The 20,086-nt window shown below is 43.3% G+C and overlaps 1 protein-coding gene across 1 annotated transcript in view; it reads left to right on the top strand.

Moving 5' to 3' along the window:
- Positions 1 to 20,086, top strand: part of GABRG1 (gamma-aminobutyric acid type A receptor subunit gamma1) — a 666,028-nt gene that overhangs the window by 161,806 nt on the left and 484,136 nt on the right. The window contains exon 4 of the mRNA XM_086962691.1: positions 4,787 to 5,007. Within this exon, the coding sequence (XP_086818817.1) occupies positions 4,787 to 5,007 (221 nt within the window). The remainder of the gene's footprint in view (positions 1 to 4,786; positions 5,008 to 20,086) is intronic.

A 20,086-nucleotide genomic window follows, 5' to 3' on the forward strand; every position in this document is an offset into this window, starting at 1 on the left:
CACGCTCGCACTTGATGGGGTGCCCTTAGAGCGTGTTAAAGTTTTTGACTACCTGGGGATTAGAATTTCGGACAAATTGAATTGGCAGCCACACATTGAAAAAATGACCCTAAGCCATAAGCGGGATGTGGGAGTTATTGGGAGAGAGCACCGAGCCTCAATCTCCAGACCTATCACTCCTGCTCTGGAGATTTATGCCGCAAAGGCTGTAGGTTGCGCATTATATGAAGCCGAGCTCTGGGGCTTCAATAATGTAGATGCCCTTGTGACAGCAGAAAATAAGTTCTTTAGGGAGCTTGTTTCACTTCCCAGGGGAACTCCTAGTAAACCCCTTCTGAGTGACCTGGGCCTCCGCTCAATTAAGGATCTAATTAGCTTGCGTCCCCATCTTTACTGGGCGCGCCTTTGGTGTACCCCTGAGTTATCCAGATATGCCGATGGCATAAAAGAAGTAATGAATCTCCAGGGATCTTATAAGATCACTTTGTTAGCAAATATAAATAGGCTTCTTTTGGCCACCGGCCTTAACCATGCATGGGAGTCAGGGGTCCCGTTGTCGTAAACGGAAATTAGGAGAGTATACTGGACATGGATTGATAACCAAGATCATCGAGATCCTAATCTGAGTAGACTGACTGATGAGTTCCTCCAGCACAAGACAGTGCCTCGTCTTGAGCCTTACCTGGATTTTATCCAGAAACCTAGAGACAGGGCCCTCTTCATTCAGTTCAGAATGGGAACTCTTCCCGTCCACGAACGCACAAACAAGTGGAAACCTCCCAACCAAACACCTGCTGATTGCCCATATTGTGCAGGGGTAGTTCAAAATATTCCACACTTCTTCTTTGGATGCCCAGCCTACACTAAACCTTGATTGAAGTGGTTAAGACCTGTCTGTCGACAGCTCGAGACCAGGAATCACTCGACTGCCCTCAGAATTCTTCAAGCAGATGTAAATACCGTGTTAGCTTGTGGGGTGGCTAAATATTTAAGCTGGGCTTGGCTGCTAAGATTGAAAGCCCTACGATGAATTTGTATAGTTACCAGTTTTTAACACCTTCAGCATGGCGCAAATTTTCGCGCTGTGCTGCAGGTTCTAAGAAACGGGCGTGGCGGAACGGTTCCGTCATAAGCACAGCCTAACCGGCGCTCGTGACGGAACGGTTCCGTCGCAAGCATCGAAGGGGTTAAGCTCTCAGCAATGCTGTTTCTGGTTTAACATATTTTTACTATTTTATTATAAAAATGATTGTCATTATAATCTTTTTTCCTGGTTACATTTTGAACGAAATGTGTTTTTAATTGTGATGTGCTTTTTAAGATATTTTATATCGAAATAAAGCTTTGTTGAACTGAACTGAACATAAATATACACGTAAGAAAATCACTTACCTTAATTGGCTGGATTGGGCTTGGTCCATGCTCCAGTCTGTGCAATAGTAGGGAAGGCATTAAACTTCAGATGGATTAAATGTACTATTTCCACTCCAATCTGTGCACCAGTACGGAAAAGATTATGCTTCAGAAGGTTAAAATTTACTATTCCCACTACAGTCTGTGCACCAGTAAGGAAAGTGTTGTAATTCGGAGGGCTTACATTTACTCTTCTCCCTCCGGTCTAATCAGGGAAAATTATTTATTTCAAACACATTACATATTTGAATAACCTTATTAATTTAGAACAAATATAAAACTCTTAGTATGAACATTATTATTTAACCAAAACATGTAAATACATAAAAAATAAAAAACAATTAAACAATTCAACTGATTATTAAACACTTTGGGCCAGAAATATGACCTGCCAAATAGTGACTCGTAAATTGCATCGCTTTTGCGACTCACAATTTGCGACTTGCTATTTGGCATGTACAACAGTGTCTTGGACACTGTTTGCGATTCCCAATGGGGTCGCCAAATTCGAGGCTTATGAATATTCGTTCGCCACTTGCATTTTGCGACCCCATTTGGAATGGCTGGCCCTCCCAGGGATGGTGGCCTGCTTGGCTCAGCATACCACCATGTCTGGGACTGCTTTTAAATAAAGCAGCTTTTTATTCAAATACAGCCCGTTTTCTTTAAAGGAAAAGGAGATGCATTGAAACAAAAAAATGTAACGTTTTAGTTGCATTTATTAAGGACAGACAATGGTTCCAGATTCCACTGCCAGCCCTTAAAATAATTTTGCATGTATTTGCAATGTGGAAGGGGTCACAATTTGATTTGCAACTTGCAAAATTCTGTTTGTGCATGGGCCGATGGTTTTTAGCATGCGCAAACGGGTCAAAGACTTGTTTGCGCACGCTAAAAACCGTCACACATCTGGCCCTAAAATAATTAAGTATCAATCTCAATTTTTTGTTATTACTTAATTATCTAACTGTACTATACCCTCACAATCCCAGCCCACACTTAAAATATAACTAAAATGAATAAGTATAACACCATTTACATAATTGATACTCAATTAACTAATTAATTAACAGTTAATAATTCATATTTAATTAATCATTACTTAAATAATGTTCCACCCTATGACCTGAAAACCTAGCAACCTACAACTAAGATGTAAGGAAAATAAATGTATAAATGAATAATTGTTAATTACTTATTACTTAGTTATTTTGCCGCCCTACATCCCATGGGTACTCACAAACTTTCTCTTAGGCGCCAGACTTAGGGGTGATTTGTGGCCACACCGGTGGGGGCAGGGTCAGAGGGGGAGGGGCGTGGCTAGAAAAAAAAACCTGTGACCTTGAGGCTGAACACAGGCCCCTGCAGCGGAAGGCCTCATTCACTGAGCCACCAGACCCGGCATACACACATCTGTCTCTCTCTCTCTCTCTCTCTCTCTCTCTCTCTCTCTCTCTCTCTCTCTCTCTCTATCTATCTCTCTCTCTCTCTGTCTCCCTCCCTCGCTCTATCTCTCCCTCCCTCTCTCTGTCTCCCTCCCTCTCTTTCTGTCTCCCTCACCTCCCTCTCTCTATCTCTCTCTCTATCTCTCTCTCTCCCTCTCTCTCTCTCTCTCTCTCTCCCTCTCTCCCTATGTCTCCCTCTGTTTGTCTCCATCTGTCTCCCTCTGTCTGTCTACCTCTCTCTGTCTTCCTCTATCTTTCTCGCTTTCTCTGTCTCCCTCCCTCTGTTGCCCCCATCCCTCTGTCTGTCTCCCTCTGTCTCCTTCTGTCTTTCTCCCTCTCTCTCTCTCTCCCTCTGCCTCCCTATGTCTGTCTCCCTCTCTCTGTATCCCTTTCTCTCGGTCACCCTCCCTCTCCCTCCATCTGTCTCCTTCTGCCTGTCTCCGTCTATCTCTCTCTGTCTGTTGTCCTCTGTCTCCCTTTGTCTGCATTCCTCTGTCTCCCTCCCTCTGTCTCCTTCCCTCTGTCTCCCTCTCGCTCTCTCTCCCTCTGCCTCCCTCTGTCTGTCTCCCTCTCTCTGTATCCCTTTCTCTCGGTCACCCTCCCTCTCCCTCCATCTGTCTCCTTCTGCCTGTCTCCGTCTATCTCCCTCTGTCTGTCTCCCTCCCTCTGTCTTCCTCTATCTGTCTCGCTTCCTCTGTCTCCCTCTCTCTGTGGCACTCCTCCCTATGTCTGTCTCCCTCTGTCTGTCTCCCTCCCTCTGTCTCTTTCCCTTTAGCTCCCTCTGTCTGTCACCATCTGTTACCTCCCCCCCTGGCAGCCTGGGCTGAGACAGCTACCTGGTCATACACAGCCGCACCCCAGTATACTTCACCGGTCTTTACAAGGCCATTTACTTGTTAATGAGGCTTTGTTATATTTCACCTCTTAGTGCCCCTGCATCTCCACTCTGACTATCGCTGGAATCGCCCGGCCTCCATAAAGCAGAGTTTCTCGAAGTCTGCGCTGCTGCTGCGGTGTTTGCTGACACTCTTCAAAAATAAAAAATATATAACACATGTACAATGCCTGCAAGGTCCGCAGGTCACCAAGAAAGGCTTGCTGGGCCTCTGGCGGCCCGCCGGCCATACTATGAGTACCCGTGGTATATCAATACTAACCCAACAGTCTACACCAAAAATAAAAATCAAATTTAAAGATATTACACAATTTACATTAATATTAAATAAGAATCAATTAAATAATTCATAATGAATTATATATTGTTTATTAATTATTCCATAATTAACTTCCCACCCCATACCCTTACAAACATTGAAACCCGTACAGAAAATATAATTTTAATAAATCAATATTACCTAATACACATAATGAATATCAATCACATATTTGCTTAAAAATCATTATTTGAGTTAACTTCTCACCAATCCATGAACATCCTGTTACAACACCATGAATTTCTGTTAAAAATTAAATTAAAAACAATTCTAATCACTTAAAATTACAAACTATATTTTAGAAAATTAATAACAGTTATACAAACACGATCCACAAAGCATTCAGAGGCACTTAGACACTCTACCTCAGAAAGAGGACTGTTACTCACATACCTAAAATACTTCACCGCTCCTGTAATGCTCATTTACCAGAGGTCCCTAGTTATAGGATAAACATCAGAGATGGCAGGGTATAAGATAATTAGTCAGACCCCCTTTTCATGCACCTCACTCTACATATTAGAGGCACTTTATTTCCGCAACCTTTTGGGCAACAGAGCACTTTACAAACCCAATACATTTTATATATCGGGTTGGAGCAATGTTACTGAAGATGACATACATACTGTTATAATTTCTGTTACTGCCTAGTTTGTACTGTAAAGATTGTCTCCATGACAATGTTACTTTAATAATGCTTCTATTTTATTTTAGGAATACACAATTGATATAATGTTTGCACAAGCATGGTATGACAGTCGTTTAAAGTTTAATAGTTCCATGAAGGTGCTCATGTTAAATAGCAACATGGTTGGAAAAATATGGATTCCGGACACGTTCTTCAGGAACTCGCGGAAATCAGATGCACATTGGATAACTTCACCAAATCGCCTGCTTCGCATATGGAATGATGGAAGAGTTCTGTATACATTAAGGTAACATAATTTTGATTTGTTCTTTCAAAGCTAGGTATCTCATTTACTACTTGATTTGAAATTGAATGTTTTCTCTTTTTGCTCCACAAACACTGAAGACTCATTATGATTTGGGAAGATTATCTAATCCAAAAGGTTGATTTTTCAAATGTTGGCAAAAATCTTGGTTACTCCTACTTGCATATACCATGAACACCACCACATGGATCCAAACTGAATCTGTTTGGAAGCAATTATACCCCTGCTCTTTTTATTAGAGCAATACAAGTATAAGTAACCAACCCAACAGATGTGTGAAACCCATTTCCATGTAACTATGTAGTGATGGGTATTCAACCACTGCATAATTAAGTTCATTCTAGTAGTTATCTTTTCCATACACATTTACCAGGTGCCTTTCCTGAATTTCTATTTTGTTAATTGAAGTAATTAACTGGTATATAAGTGTTTAATGTCAATAAAAATAACTAATTTCATATTTTTCATCACTTATTCCTAAATCTGTGTATACATGCATGACATGGCCTCTCAAATGCTTGAAACCTTCCGTTTCATTGATGTATACCCTCAAGCACCGCGACCATCTGTTTCTTTCTAAATATGCTCCTAGATATATAGTGCATGGGGATAATGTGCTTGTGCCCATACATGATCAGTATTTTCCGGTCTCTGCCTCCCCCCGGGGGCTCCCTCCCGCCATCGGTCTCTCTGCCTCCTCCCTCCACAGGGGGCTGTCCCCCCTTTAGTCAATGAAGTTGACTTAGATGGGGGAGTTCCATTTCATCGACTGCTCAATGATGATGCACAGTGTTTCAACCTGGTCTGTGTATGATCTATCATTGCGGCAGTCAGCTTGCTGGTCTAATAACTGAGTGTTCACTTGTCCCTTAATTCTGTCCAGGATGACTCTGAGGATAAGTTGGATTACATTGCAGGGCTACAGGCTTGAAGAGGGCTGCAAACGATGTCTGAAAATCATGAGATGGCAGTGGCTATAATGCCTATCTCCAAATCTGTAAGTCCTGCCACATGTGGGACAGTTTAGACGAGGAGCAGATTTGAGGCAACCACCATTGAAGGTGTTTAAAATCCAATATTCTATCGGTGTACTGCATCTATAAAAAAAAGCAGCCAGGGCGTCTACTGCCAAGTATAAACCTAACTCAGAGGTCTTCAAACCCTTTGCTCTGAGCCCCCAAAGTAAAATGTTTTCAAGTTGGGACCCCTCTAAACTCCAAACCTTTATTGCAAGGATTGGGGAGAGAACGGGACAAGGCTGAGCTCAGGTGCAGAACTTATGAGCTAATTTTATGGATACTTTTTCTGTAGCTCATAACAGATCCACAATAAATGTGGCAGTGCCGGACTGGCTACCGGGCAGTTTGGAATGCTGCAGAGCTGGGGCCTGATTTCGTTCATGGAGACCTGCGTGTGCTAAACGAAATTTGTTTTGCTTTAATTATTTCGAAGCACCGCAGACCTCCATGAACAAAATCATCCCCCACCACAGTAATATCAGTCTCCAGCTCGGCAGCATTCCAAACTGCCCGGTAGTCAGTCCGGCCCTAAATGTGGGACTTATAAGAGGGAAAATTCATCAAACAAAAAAATGAAATTGACAAAGAAAACATGCTCCTCATAATTTGGGATATTTAGGCCCCAGTCACTCTTGGGTCCTAATGCAACTGCACCAACTGCACTAAAATACCATGCTGTATGAACATTCCAATCTTGAACCATGCTCCCTATCCATTTTGTTTTTTGGTACGTTATATAGCAAAGACTGGAGACTTTGCCTGATTATCAGACACATTCCACAAGATCAGAGTCACATTGTTTGAGTTTGCCCAGAATCACAGAATGTTGATCTGATGCCGGGCCTTGAAACCAGTTCCCCTGTTTCAAAGTTGTCAGTTCTCTCTTTAAGAAGATACTACCTCCAATATATTGCCACCCATTTAGCAAATGAAGCCCCATAATCTTTTACTAGGGAAAGACAGTCATACTTGTCATCCAGTGGGTTCCTCAGACCCCTGGACTGCAATGTCACTGCACCTGCTTCACTAATGACTGCTACTGCCTTGTGAAGTCCTGTTCTTTCTGGCATTTCGTATAAATACAGTCTCCCGTATTGCCTCATCCCTGATGTTGCATCTCTCTGATGCCGTGACTATAGTGTTTCCTCTGCTTCCATTTTCCCTCCAGTGGGCCATTGCTCCAGGGCCCAAATCAGCACTGGCATAGCAAGTGTTTACTAGTGCCTCATGCAAGCAAGGAAGAAGTGTAAAACAGCCATAATTAGTCAAGGATAGTAAAATTACGTGAGGTTGTGGCCACTACATTTTCTGTATTATTATGTATTTGCCATATTTGCCACACAATCTACAATTTTCTGCATCATCTGTAGATTTGAACAAAGAAAGTAGTTTCTAGCTCAAATGGATCAATAGATACTAAAATAATGGCAACATGTGTTTCAGCTCAGTAAAAGGCCCTTCGCAAATGTTAACTGGTCCAATTTCTAATGCGTATTGCTATATTTGAGTGTTAAACCAGCACCATTAAAAGGAAACCAATGCCAACAGTGTTAACAAATGCAAAAATGTCACAGTAATGAAGTAAAACCATCACAAAATGTCCTGAGTTTTGCCACACTGTTTACCTTTTCTTGTTGCATAATTTAATCAATCCTGCAACACAATTTGGTCTTAACCTGCCACTTAATTTCAGTGGCCCTGGGTTTACTTGTCCCCTCATATCGCTTGACCCTGTGCAGTTGATTATTTATCAAACATAAAGGCAGTTCAGGCGGCAGTATAGGATTCAACTGATGGAGTCAGCTGGATCTCCGCGATGTCAAAGATGTATTCTTCTTGAGCGATAATGCAAGGGTGCTACCATTTAAGGTCTGGAGTGCATTCTTTTAATGTACACATAGCAATGCTTTTAGGTATATCCTGATTACTTATTACTAACATATAAACATATATACGTATATTTCTATTACACAACCTCCCTATTGCAATCCATACTGACCCAAATCTTTCAGTGGTGCTCACAGGGGTAATGCTGTGGGGTGGGGGGCAGGGCGGGCGGGGCTGGGTGGGGTAGGGTAGTGGAGTCCGACATACGATGGCAAAGGTATATGTAAATAAATATCCGCCATTGTATGCCGGACTCCACCACCCCACCACCCAGCCCGCCTCACCCCGTCTCACCGTGCCACAGCGTTACCTCTGCAAGCCGCCACTGCAATATTTTAAGAATATGCAAGTTCCTAAATAACCATCCCTATCATTATTGACTTCTTTGTTTCTGTGTTGGATTCTTATGTTAGTACCAGGACACCTTTGGGTAACCGCATGCTTTATGAATCAAAATCAAAACACATCATACTAATAATGATTTACGTATGCACAGTGCTTATTTCTTCAGGCTGGGATCTCATAGCACTATAAAAAAATAAATCACTATTCCTTAATGCACCAAGTAGATAGCCAGACGGCGCAACTGGCGCATGTTTTTGACTTAATTCCTTAAGGATTTTAAATGTTTATTTTTGTTTATTAGTTGTCATAGGGATGCTTTTCTCATAATATTCGGCCTACCTGCTAAGCAGCGCTTTTTGTAGGTGGCGAGTTTTTCCCTGTATTCTGCGAGGGCCTGTGGCTCAGAAGCTTTACGCCACCTTCTTTAATGGTGGTGAAGCGTGCGTTTCAGAGCTTGGAGATCCTTCGTGAACCAGGGTGCGCCCTTACCCTTGTTTCCTGTTTTTATTCTCTTGGCTGGGGCTAATTTATTCATGGTATAATAGCTGGCTGCAGATGAACTCAGTATCTTCATTAGTTTGACCACCTTACCCCAAACTTTCCAAGTCCCTGTTAAGAACTTAAAACACATGTTTTGTCTTAACTAGCCTCCACCCGTTGAAAAAGAACACCCTGTGCAGCTCTCCCTATGGTCAGCTCATATGTTGTGGGGAAGGCTGGCCCACACTCCTGGCCCCAGTGCATGTATTTCCCACTGTAAATAAAACTGCAATCTGTTGCAAAAAGGCTGAACATTAACAGAATACTTAATTGGTGGCAGCCCACCCTCCTCGTTCCTGGGGAAGAGTTATATAATGTAAAGATTGTTGAGTTTTATTGTACCGCCATAAAAATTTATGAAGATGGAGTCTAATTTCTCTACAAAAGAGCATTTAATATCAGGGGGAACAGAACAAAAAAACTAAAGTATCTTGGGGAGTACAACCATTTTAAGGATATTACATATGCCTATTATTAACAGGTGGAACCTATCCATACTTCTTAGGTCACTGATGATCTTACATAGCAAAGGGTCCAGATTTATTGACCATATGGAATCAACCTTACAATTTATCCAAACCCTAAGATACAGAACCACATTCTTCCTACTGACATCTAAAACGACAGTGTTCGCTGTACAGACAATCAGTGTTTTTTCTTTCATCAAGAGATACCCTGACTTCCTCCCATATTCCCCAGCCAAGATTTCTATTTCTACCATTGGGCTTATCCAGTAAGAGGTCTCTATGGCAATGTTGTCCATGTATGCCACTACTTTTGTGTCATAACCGTTCACACACACTGGCTTTATTATTCTGCTTTGCAAGATTTGCTCAATAAAAGGGTCCATATATATATAAAGCAAACAGAATTGGGGAGCAAGGGTAACCCTGCCTTGTCCCTCTAGCCACCTCAATTCTTCGTGATTCCTTACCCATCATTTGAAGCCTGGTATTCAGATTCAAATCCATTGTCCTATTGGCGATGATAAAGCCGGGCCAAATCCATTTTGTCCTAATATGCCCCGGAATTACCGCAATAACATTTGGTCAAAAGACTTTTCTGCATCAAGGAGGATCATAGCCATTTTATCTCCTGTTATTTCGTCTATATCAAACAAGCATTTGCAATGCAATAGGACTCGGATTCACACGAGTTTAAGTTATTGATATTGTAAATGACAATGCCTTTTATTTATGTTTTATAAACCAAAATATAAATAAAAGGCATTGTCATTTACAATGCCAATACCTAAAACTCGCTTAAATGTGAGACATATTGCATTGAAAATGCTTGTTGTGTCTTATGCTTGAGTTTCAATAAACCCCCTGTGAGATGCGCCCTCCCGCCGGTGTGCCTGGGGCCCTGTGTGCTTTGCGGGCCCCGTTTCCCTGCCTTTCTCCTCCTGTGAGTTGCAGTGAGTAGTCCGGCTGTGTACCGCTGTGCCGGGGTAGCTTCTCTTACGCACGGTTTCTTTCCAGCCTTGAGTGATCCGGTCAAACCTCTGCGATGAGATGTGTCAGCTGGGTGCGGGGGCACAGCCTTCGGAGTGCCTACAGTGGGGGGGCAGCACTGAAGTCTCGGCGGACCCCGAGGGAACCTGTAGCAGACGTCACCTTTGCTTTAGCATTGCTCCAGGCCGCAGCGCTGCTAAAACTCACTCAGCTACCCAAGCACTTCTGGCCGAAGCATCGCCCCCCAGAAGCCCTCCCGGTGAGCACACCTTGCAAGCTGAAATATCTCTTTATTGTCATAAGTTACACAACAGTTTATAAATGGGAGACCAATTTCATTATCATTGTTTTTTTTTTCAGGCTGGCTCTTTAGTTTTATTTCTAAGCAAATTAATTAAAAGATGAAAAATACGCACAGAGTTTGGTTTCTGAGACTGACCTCCCCACAAAACGCGTACCCTCTAGGTGTGCGTGCTGGGAGCAGGATTGCTTTATGTCATCTCTGGGGTGCAGAAAAACATTGACTAATTTTCTGTCTGGGATGCTGCTGAGACTAGTCATGGGGGCGGGGCTTGTTCAGGACTGCTGTTGAGCCAGGCTCCTCCCGTCTGTCTGCCCAGATCTCATGGGGTTTAAAGTTCCCTGGGGTTTGCTACGCGAGTACACATCACGGAGAGAAAAGCATCGTCTGACCGGGGCTGCGCGGATCAGACTGGTATGGAGAGGGAAGGGTATGCACGGGATAATGATCGGTGTTGAAGCGGGCTGTATGTAGCAGTGCTTCCTCGCTGTGTGCTCTCCGCACTGACCTCACATAGTCCACACTGGAGGCCGTGCACCTCCCACTGCTGAACAGAGTTGTTAGTTTACCGAGCGACATAGAGCATGCTGTTTCCACTTTACTGCCCAAGCCGAGTTAGCAGCTGCTTTTACGAGCTGCTGGTGGGGCTAGAGAAATCGAGTAGGAAATATTTTCCAGAGCATTGCTTTTCATTCACTTCAGTGCGCATTGACGGACCATGGACTGCGGAGAGGGGAGGGAAAGTGAAAGTAACTGCATGAGGATTGCAAGGGAGACAAGAGATGAACAGCGCGTGACTGTATGTGGGGAATGCGCACGTTCACATTTCCAGTCCGGCCGGCCTGCAGCCTGCATGTACCCATCTCCTGTCTCCCTTGAAAGCCCTTAAAAGCATAGTCGACGAAAATAGGTCTCGCTGGCGACAGCGCTTCGCGCTGCTTCGCCAGGTTCAAGACCTAAAAAGGCTATGGCACGCCTGATGTGATCAGTTGTTACCCTGCCACATATAAATCTATGTTGCCAATGGGGTGAGTAGAAGAGCTATGATCTTCCCTAAGTGAACTGCCAACATTTTTTAATACAATTTAGCATTCGTGTTTATAAGAGAACTCGGCCAGTATGAGGCGGGGTTATCCAAAAGTTTACCTCTTTTTGGAAAGATAACAATATCACTTCCTTGCCAGGATTCAGGGGAAAGCTCATTTTGCTGCAGGGGAGCTAACTCCGGCTGGAGTACTTTATATAGTTCAAGAAGGATTCTGTCTGTGATCGCCACTTTTCCTGAAGCCACAAGGTGCAAGGCATTTATGACTTCCTCAAGTGTAATGTTAGCCTCCATCTTCCGACTTGTTTTGAAATCGATCCCTTCCAGACTAACCCTTGCTCTTTCCTCTTCCCCAATAGGAGCAGAATTAGGTATATCTTGTTGATATAATTCTTTATAAAAAAAAAATCAAATATGCTGAAGATATCATTGGAAACCATTACCTACAACACATCTTTCTTTTTTATTCTAGCAATTCTATTCCTGGCTATCTTCTGCCTTGTATGCAGTGCTAAAACGTTTCCCACATACTCCCCATATTTGTAATTTTAATTTTTATGTGACTAAAATCCTTCTGTTATCCTCTAACTGTAATAGCTACTAATTCCTGCTTTTACGTCACAATTTCCTGTTGTAGTTGTATTTCAGTCTCTTTCTGTCGCTAATTTATAACCAAAGTATATTCTTTTTCCTGATTTGCAAATCTTTCCATCAGCCCATTGATTTATTCTCTTTGCTGTTTCCTACTTCTTCCTACAAAGTTAATAACCTCCCCTCTCAAACATACTTTGCCCAACTATGCGCTACGCGAATTGCACGTAACACAGTACAAAAACACGTAGCAGGTATTTTTTTCTTGCTCGGGATCCTTAACGTCAAATTGATGACCGCGAGCGGGCAAAATTACATCACGGCGAGACTTTTTCCTTGTTCGCGATCAGCAATATCAAGTTTCTGATTGCGAACTTGGAAAATAAACCCCCTGCTGAGATTCTCAACGCGGGGAGGTCAGGTTTCTCATTGCGAGTGGTCACGTATGCTCGCAACCGCTCGCGATGAGAAACTACCAGTCCATGTTGAAAAAACTGCAGCTTGAGTACAAATCTACTTGAGCGGCAGAAAACAACCGCTGGCACTGTGCAAGATGCCGTTTGCAATGATTGTACAGTGCGGACAAGCATCTGGCACTCTGTAATCAGTGTGAACAGCATTTTCCCTGCCGCACTACGCAGTTCACGTAGCCTACATAGTGCGAAGTGCACTCCGCATAGATACATGTAGTGCGACTACGCAAACTACACCCAGCGTTAATCGCAAGCGACTCCCCAAGAGACACTATAACGATTTATATCAAAATAGTCTACCACCCAATGTGAAATATGTTGACTAAATGAATTATTGAAGAGCAGTTTCTTTTCAAATATACATTAACTAGCCCTTGACCCATAATATCCAAAATTAGGGGGTTATGATGAGGCAAAAGTTAAGGTAGGTTCTTAATTCCTCCTTTACCAAGCATAGTAAGAGGAACCAAGAAATAATCTAATCTGACATAAAATGGGCATGTGAACAATATGTTTACCATGGATCGTCAGGATTCTTAGCCGCCCAAAATCAGTCAGACCATAGCTGGCTTTTAGTGTCGCCAGTGCGCTATAAACTTGTGGTTTTCTGCCTTGATATTTATTGGTTTGAGCCCCATTCACCCCCTGGTGTATATTAAAATCCCTCCAAATTATCAAGGGATTTGTTCAGGATGCCAATCCCACCTCCAGATCTTAAAATCCTTTGGGTAGTCCCGGTTCAAACCATAAATGGTACAAACCGTCAACCAAATGGGCAGGCATTGCAACGACAGCCCATCTACCACACTTATCCACCAGAACTCATTTTGCTGGCCCAACATTTTTCCTATCGTGAATAGCAACCCCCCTGATATAAGAGGTTTGGGTTGAGCATGCGGCTAGTGTGCATCCTTTAGTCATCAAAGTTTCCTTCTTAACCACAGAATATGGGTCTCCTGTTGACATATAATGTCAGGGCATTGAGATCTTTATACTTCGGCCACCCTAAACTGCTTAGTCTTGTTATTTAAACCCCCGCATTCATTTCTCCTTAAGGTTGTGTAATGCCTGTTTTTCTGCAAGAGTAAAATTGTAAGGCACAAACTCAAATTGGAATTTAATTTCCATGATTTTATAGAGAACTAATCTTTCAAGGTCAACACAAGGTGGCAGCTGGTGGGAGGAACGTTGAAGGAGGATGAAAAGGGGATTGGAGCTATTGGTTCCTGAGTGTTCTGTTAGAAACAAACTGCTTTAATCTAATGCATGGTGTGGGAGGTTTCTCATACATATATTTCTCTCTTATCCCCTTTCTCCCAGGCCTCACAAAGTAATTAACAGAGGGTACCTTCCGATCTTTGATTGGATTCCTCAGTGGTGCCAACAACCGTGGTCAGAAGGGATAAGCTTAGTCTCCTAGATGGAAGACAAAAAAGTGCCAAAAATGCAACAGTATTACAGATAATGTTACTAGAAATTCCCCAAACATTATTATGAAGGTATGTACTGACCAACAAGCCAGGCCCTTCCAGGTCCAAGTTGTGATATTTGTAGGGGTATGAAGCTGTTCTGTAGTACAAAGGAACCATGGGCAGAGCAGGGGAAATGTGCAGAGATGCTTTTAATGCACAAACCCCGTAAGCGGACAACTTGCACATTGATTGAAAGGAAGTGTTTCCAATTTTGGTCGACCTGTTCTCTGATGTGTGGTGGCACGAACAAGATTTTTGTGCCATCATTTGCTCCAACCACTTGAGGTAGGTGACCTAAACTATAAAAGCCCCTCTTCACATGTGCTAAATCCTGCTGCTATGAAAAATGGATAAAGCTGTTGGTGTGTCATCAAAAATTCAAAATGCCTGATTAGGGAGGAGCACTCTCTACAAGCTCCTGAGTGCTGGGATCACTATTGGTGTATATCCTTTGCTTGCCCTTGCCATCAGCCCACCGATAACTACAGATCTGAACTCTGTTATTGTTGTGCATCGTAAACTGCCTTTGACACCCACTCCCCTGCTGTTGGTACCATGCTAATCAGAGTCTACTCCTCCACTGTGACTGCTTTTTGTCTCCTGCTCCCCTGCGGTGTGTTCATGCTTTAGGACAGATCTGAACTCTGAAATTGGATGCCTAGGGGACTGCCTTCAAACTTCCGTGCCCCTGCTATGTTTCCCGTACGGACCAGAATCTACCCTACAGGGACTGCCCACCGACTCCCGTTGCCAGGATGTAGGCATTGTGCTGGAATCTGCTGCTGCAATACGTCTGCAGGACACAGTGCTGGATGATTGACCCCACACGCAGCCTCTAAACCGACTCTTTGAGACTGCTGCCTCCTAAGGTTGGGACTTCCCGCATAGGAGTTGCGGATCCCTCCTCCTCATGAAACGTGGCTGGCAAGTTGAGTCAGAGGGTCTGCACGCCCTGGGGCTGCCTGAATGCTCTGATCACGGCCTAACAAGAGGCACGCTGTCCTCACCGCGCACCAACGCTGTTCCTCCTACTTACTGTCACTGCCGTTGTCACACAGAACTGGTATTGGGCGGCAGGCTCAAGCGACAACTGTCAGATTTTTGGGGGAGTCTGGTTCTGCTCTCTTACATTGTGATGGTTGACGTGCTGCTCCGAACACACTTTTTTTTACAAGTTTCATGTTCCGGCAATTATGCCACCATTCCCGCCCACTTGCAATTCATAGGGCTGATCAGGACCACACCAACGCCACTGAGGTACTCTTCTAATTGCTTTTTCAGGTTCTCCATTTGTGGTTGACACCCATTATATGCTTCCTCCACTACTAATAGAAATAGAAGAGGTACACACTCATCGCACTGATCCGTACACTGAAGACTATGGAAATAAAAAGAGGAATGGTCTATCCTCAATCTCTGGCTGCCATCTTGGATAGGTTTGCTCACTTCATTCCTACATACTAGAATAATGGGATCTCCCTTAATGACATTCTTGCATTGACTACTGGAATTACCTAATATCGTCAGATGCTGCTTCTCCCCTCCCACTCATGTAGGCACCTCAACTTAATGGAATCTTCTTTCTTTTCAGTCTTATAAACTAAAATAGGACTGTCTCTCAGCCATCAAGACCCTTTATGGATATATGGGCGGCCATCTTGAAATGCTGTAAAGGCTAAGGAGTGCAACTCGACCAGCCCATCCCCATGCGGGAGGCCGTCAGGCTTACTTCTGACCTAAACTCAGCATGTCGCAACGCACTGCTAGCACCTCTGACCTCTGTGCTTGGTTAGGCCTGAATGCTTGTAAGATCATTTACCCCCCCAACTTATCGTTGAAACCGAAAAACACCTACAAACACAATCTCCTCAAATGCTGGCCAAAAATACTTATATCAGACACATTTATAACCTCCAAGGGCTCTGTGGTGACTGACCTCATTTTCTACACTAACAGAAGAGCCCAGTGGAGAAAGACTTTAACTTCTTTGCTGAGTTCTAAGCTACTGGCCAAAACTCACCCTCTATAATGGCACTGTCTTCACCTTACGCCTCTTCTGCCTACTTGGCTGAACCCACTCATCTACCTATATACCCAGGGGATTGCTCCAATAACTCAGAGGACACTCTTAGCACGCACACCACTATCACTGACATACCGATTACTCCTCCACATGGCTCTGAGAGCACTGATCCGTGTGCCTTCCACCCAGGGGTTGCTCCTAGGAATTCTCCTCTTCTACCCTAATGACGTCTAATGTTGCGTCACCATCCCTACAGACTGTTCGACCCAATATTTCCAACAAGATTAGGGCTGTGCATCACACCCTACACTTCAAACCATGATAGCCTTACTTCTCTTCCCCAAATTTCAGGCAATGCCACCTCCAGGGCTCTGGAACTAGCTGCTGGTCCATCTTCTCATTACCCTTCGAAACCTGTTTCTGGTTCCTGTGCTTCTCCTATTGTCTGTTTGGAAACCAACATGCCGGTCACCAAGCCCTACCCTGGTTCAGCACAACTCCCTCTTGCATCATCTCCTCCTGATAGTCTATCCTTAGTTGATGACAAATCCACGCTCAAGCGAAACTCTAGCCCCCCTTGTAACTGCGGTAAGGGTCCTACTGTACCTTCTCATTCCCTACAATCTTCAGGTTCCCACCCTTCGTCTTTTACTGGGGTTGGGGAGGAGTGCTTTAATGGACCTTACCTACTCCAAATAACTACTGCTCATGTTGAAGAGATTAATTCCTCCCCTCACATTAATTCTATGCTGCTCAATTGCAGATTGGTTGTGGAAAATGCTGCTGACATTTCTGCACTTATCTTAGCACAAGATGTGGACTTATTGAATATCACGGAAACAAGGCTCAGCAATACTGCCTCCCCTGTTCTTGACATTTTAGTACCCCCTGACTATGTCATTATCCGATGTGATAGGCCAGGGAAAATGGGGGGTGGCATTGCCTACATTCATCGATCAAGCCTTACCATAAAGCAATCTCAGAAGGCTCCGCCCTCTTCCTGTGAGCTACTAATGACAGAAATTTGATAAAAGGGCAAGATTGTCTTTGTGCTCCACATGGTTTACCATCCTCCTGGTGACAATTTGATCTGAATAGAGCAAATCATGGAGCCCATTAGCTCATGTTCTGATCAACCATACCATATCTTCCTTGGAGACTTTAACCTCCATTGGAATGACACCGATGATCTCTTAGTCAGCTCCTTTAAGACTTTCCTCTCTAATCGCAACTTCTCTCAGTTCTGTAAGGGACCAACCCACAAAAAAGGTGCCACCCTTGACATCATTATTGCTAGAGGCAATCTCATTCAATTGAAGGACATCCTCCCTTGCGGCTGGTCGGATCATCATCAAATTGCCTTCCATATACTGTAAAAGACCACTAGCAGAAAGGGACAACCTCTTAAATTGAAACAATGGTCTCACAACATGAGAGACGTAAACATCAATGCTCTTACTTCCATCTCCATGAATAGACTTCAGCCTCCCCCTAACATGACTTATCTGGATGACCTTTCTGACCATTAAATTAGCACTGTAACTGATGTCTTTGACACCATTGCGCAAAAACAATTTAAAAGGATTTCTCTCAAGCAATCCAAACCTTGGTTTAATGATTCCCTAAATGACGAATGCTGAAAACTCAGGCTTTTAGATAGGTCCTGGAGAAACGAGCCTTCCACCACCAACCTCTATCTGCTAAGGAAACTGAGAAGTGCTTACAATAAAAAAATCAACATTGCTAAAACTGACCATTTCAGGGCATAACTGGATGGTGCCAATAACAGACCCAATATGCTATTTGAAATCATCAATTAGCAAGCAAACAACACTTCCAACCCAAACCTGTCCTCAGTGACTCCACTACCTAGCGGGGAGGACTTCACAGTGCACTTCTCTAAAAAAACTAGGAAAATTGAACTATTGCTCCAACCTGTCGCTCCCATGGTGCCGCCTCTAATACTCACCACATCTCCAGAGGAGCTGGTATTTCCCTCAGCAGTCTCCTTTTTTCTTGGTTGTTCTCCCAATAATTATCCTGCAGATTACACAGGATTACTCCACGAGATGGCAACTCTGAAACAGGCCAGTGACTTCAATGATCCACTTAATGCAAAAAAATTTAAAGACCTCAACTGGGCCATTCTACCTCTTTGGTCGCGGAATATTCATGAATCTCTACTGCAGGGGAGCATCCCTGATTGCCTCAAAATTGGTCAAGTCTCTCCCATCCCTACGAATCCCAACTTGGATTTATCTGATCCAAACAACTTCAGACCTATCACTAACATCATGATGTTAGCCAAGCTAATCAAGAAATGTGTCCACAAGTTCTGCAACCATATAGAGAAAATTCCAACTTCTGGACCTCTATCAATCCAGTTTCAGAGCAGGGCATAGTACTAAAACTGCACTGATGCACATTGTGGATGACGCCCTGAAATCCCTTGATCTTAATGTCCCTTGTCTTCTGATCCTTCTGGACCTGTCTTTTGCTTTCAACACCATCAAACATGAAACCTTGATTAATCTTCTACAACGTAGGATATGTTTAGCAGGACCTGTCCTAAAGTGGTTTACCTCTTTCTTACACAACCGCACTCAATGGATTAAACTTCACCAGTCCCTTGCTTTCAGTACCCAGGTCAGGATTGGAGCTCTGCAAAGATCCATGATCTCGCTCACGCTCTTCAAGCTGTTGATGGATCACTGTCATTCTGAACCAGTCTTACATTTATTACCACCTGTATGTGGATGACATGCAACTTTACTTGAAGATCTCCTCTCTAGATGACAAAAAACATTTTAATGAGGCTCTTTCGCAAACTCGACAATGGTTAGCCCAGATCCATCTTTTATTGAATACCCTCAAAACTGAATTCCTGCTGATTGCCCCCCACAAACACTCTACACCTACCCTGGACAAATTATAGCATCTCACAGCCCTTAACTGCACATCTCACATGGTTGATTCTGCTAAATCCTTACGCATTACCTTGGACAAATTACTTAATATGCAAGGTCACATCAGTGCCACTATTAGGGGTGCCAACTGTCATCTTAATATCCTCAAGAAAATCAAACCTTTCCTTCCCACCGAAGACATACAACCCGCAGTACAATCCCTAGTGATCTCACGTCTTGAATATGGTCTGGTGCCCCTTGCAGGCTGCCTAAAGTGAGCCATGCCCCTCTCAGAGCCACTCTCAACTCTTCGGCCAGGTTCATGACAGGCTCCAAAAAACACAATCACATTACACCTGACCTTGTGCAGCTTAACTGGCTGTCTATTGAAGCGAGGATTATTTTTAAAATAGCTTACCTCACTCATAATGCCTTGCATTACAACACTTCAGCGTATCTGTTTAACAAGCTTGTTCTTTTTGGCTCGAGTCGGAACTTAAGAAGTACGTTCACACTTCTCTTGAAACCTCCAAAATTCTAGAAGAAATGTATGTACAAACATGCTTTCTCTGGCCTTGCACCTAGAATTTGGAACCCTCTTCCTACCGAGATTAGAGACAATCCTTCCACTGCCTATTTCAAGAAATAGGCCAAATTGATTTTCTTGAGTGATCATTAACTGCACAATTGTGTTCTCTTTTACATGTCCTTTTGTTGACAGACCTGACATTTATCCAACATATCGTTCTCCATTTCTTTTATGTTTGGTTGTTAATTATTATTTTACCCGAGGTCCCTCACCCTGCGGGTTTGTCAATTATTTTATTATGTTGTGTTGAGTTAACTTTTGCTTGTTTTGCTGAATATTCTAAGGAAGGTTGCCAGCAAGGGATTTATTTGGCACTTAGAATTTAACAGTGTAGCGCAGTCAATGTTGCTCAGACTTAGCAGCTGAATGAAGCAGCGACTGTTCAATTTATTATGAACCTGTTATCCCAGATCTAT

This window comes from Lissotriton vulgaris, chromosome 3_1, assembly GCF_964263255.1.
Source record: "Lissotriton vulgaris chromosome 3_1, aLisVul1.2, whole genome shotgun sequence".
In the NCBI taxonomy this organism is placed as follows: domain Eukaryota; kingdom Metazoa; phylum Chordata; class Amphibia; order Caudata; family Salamandridae; genus Lissotriton; species Lissotriton vulgaris.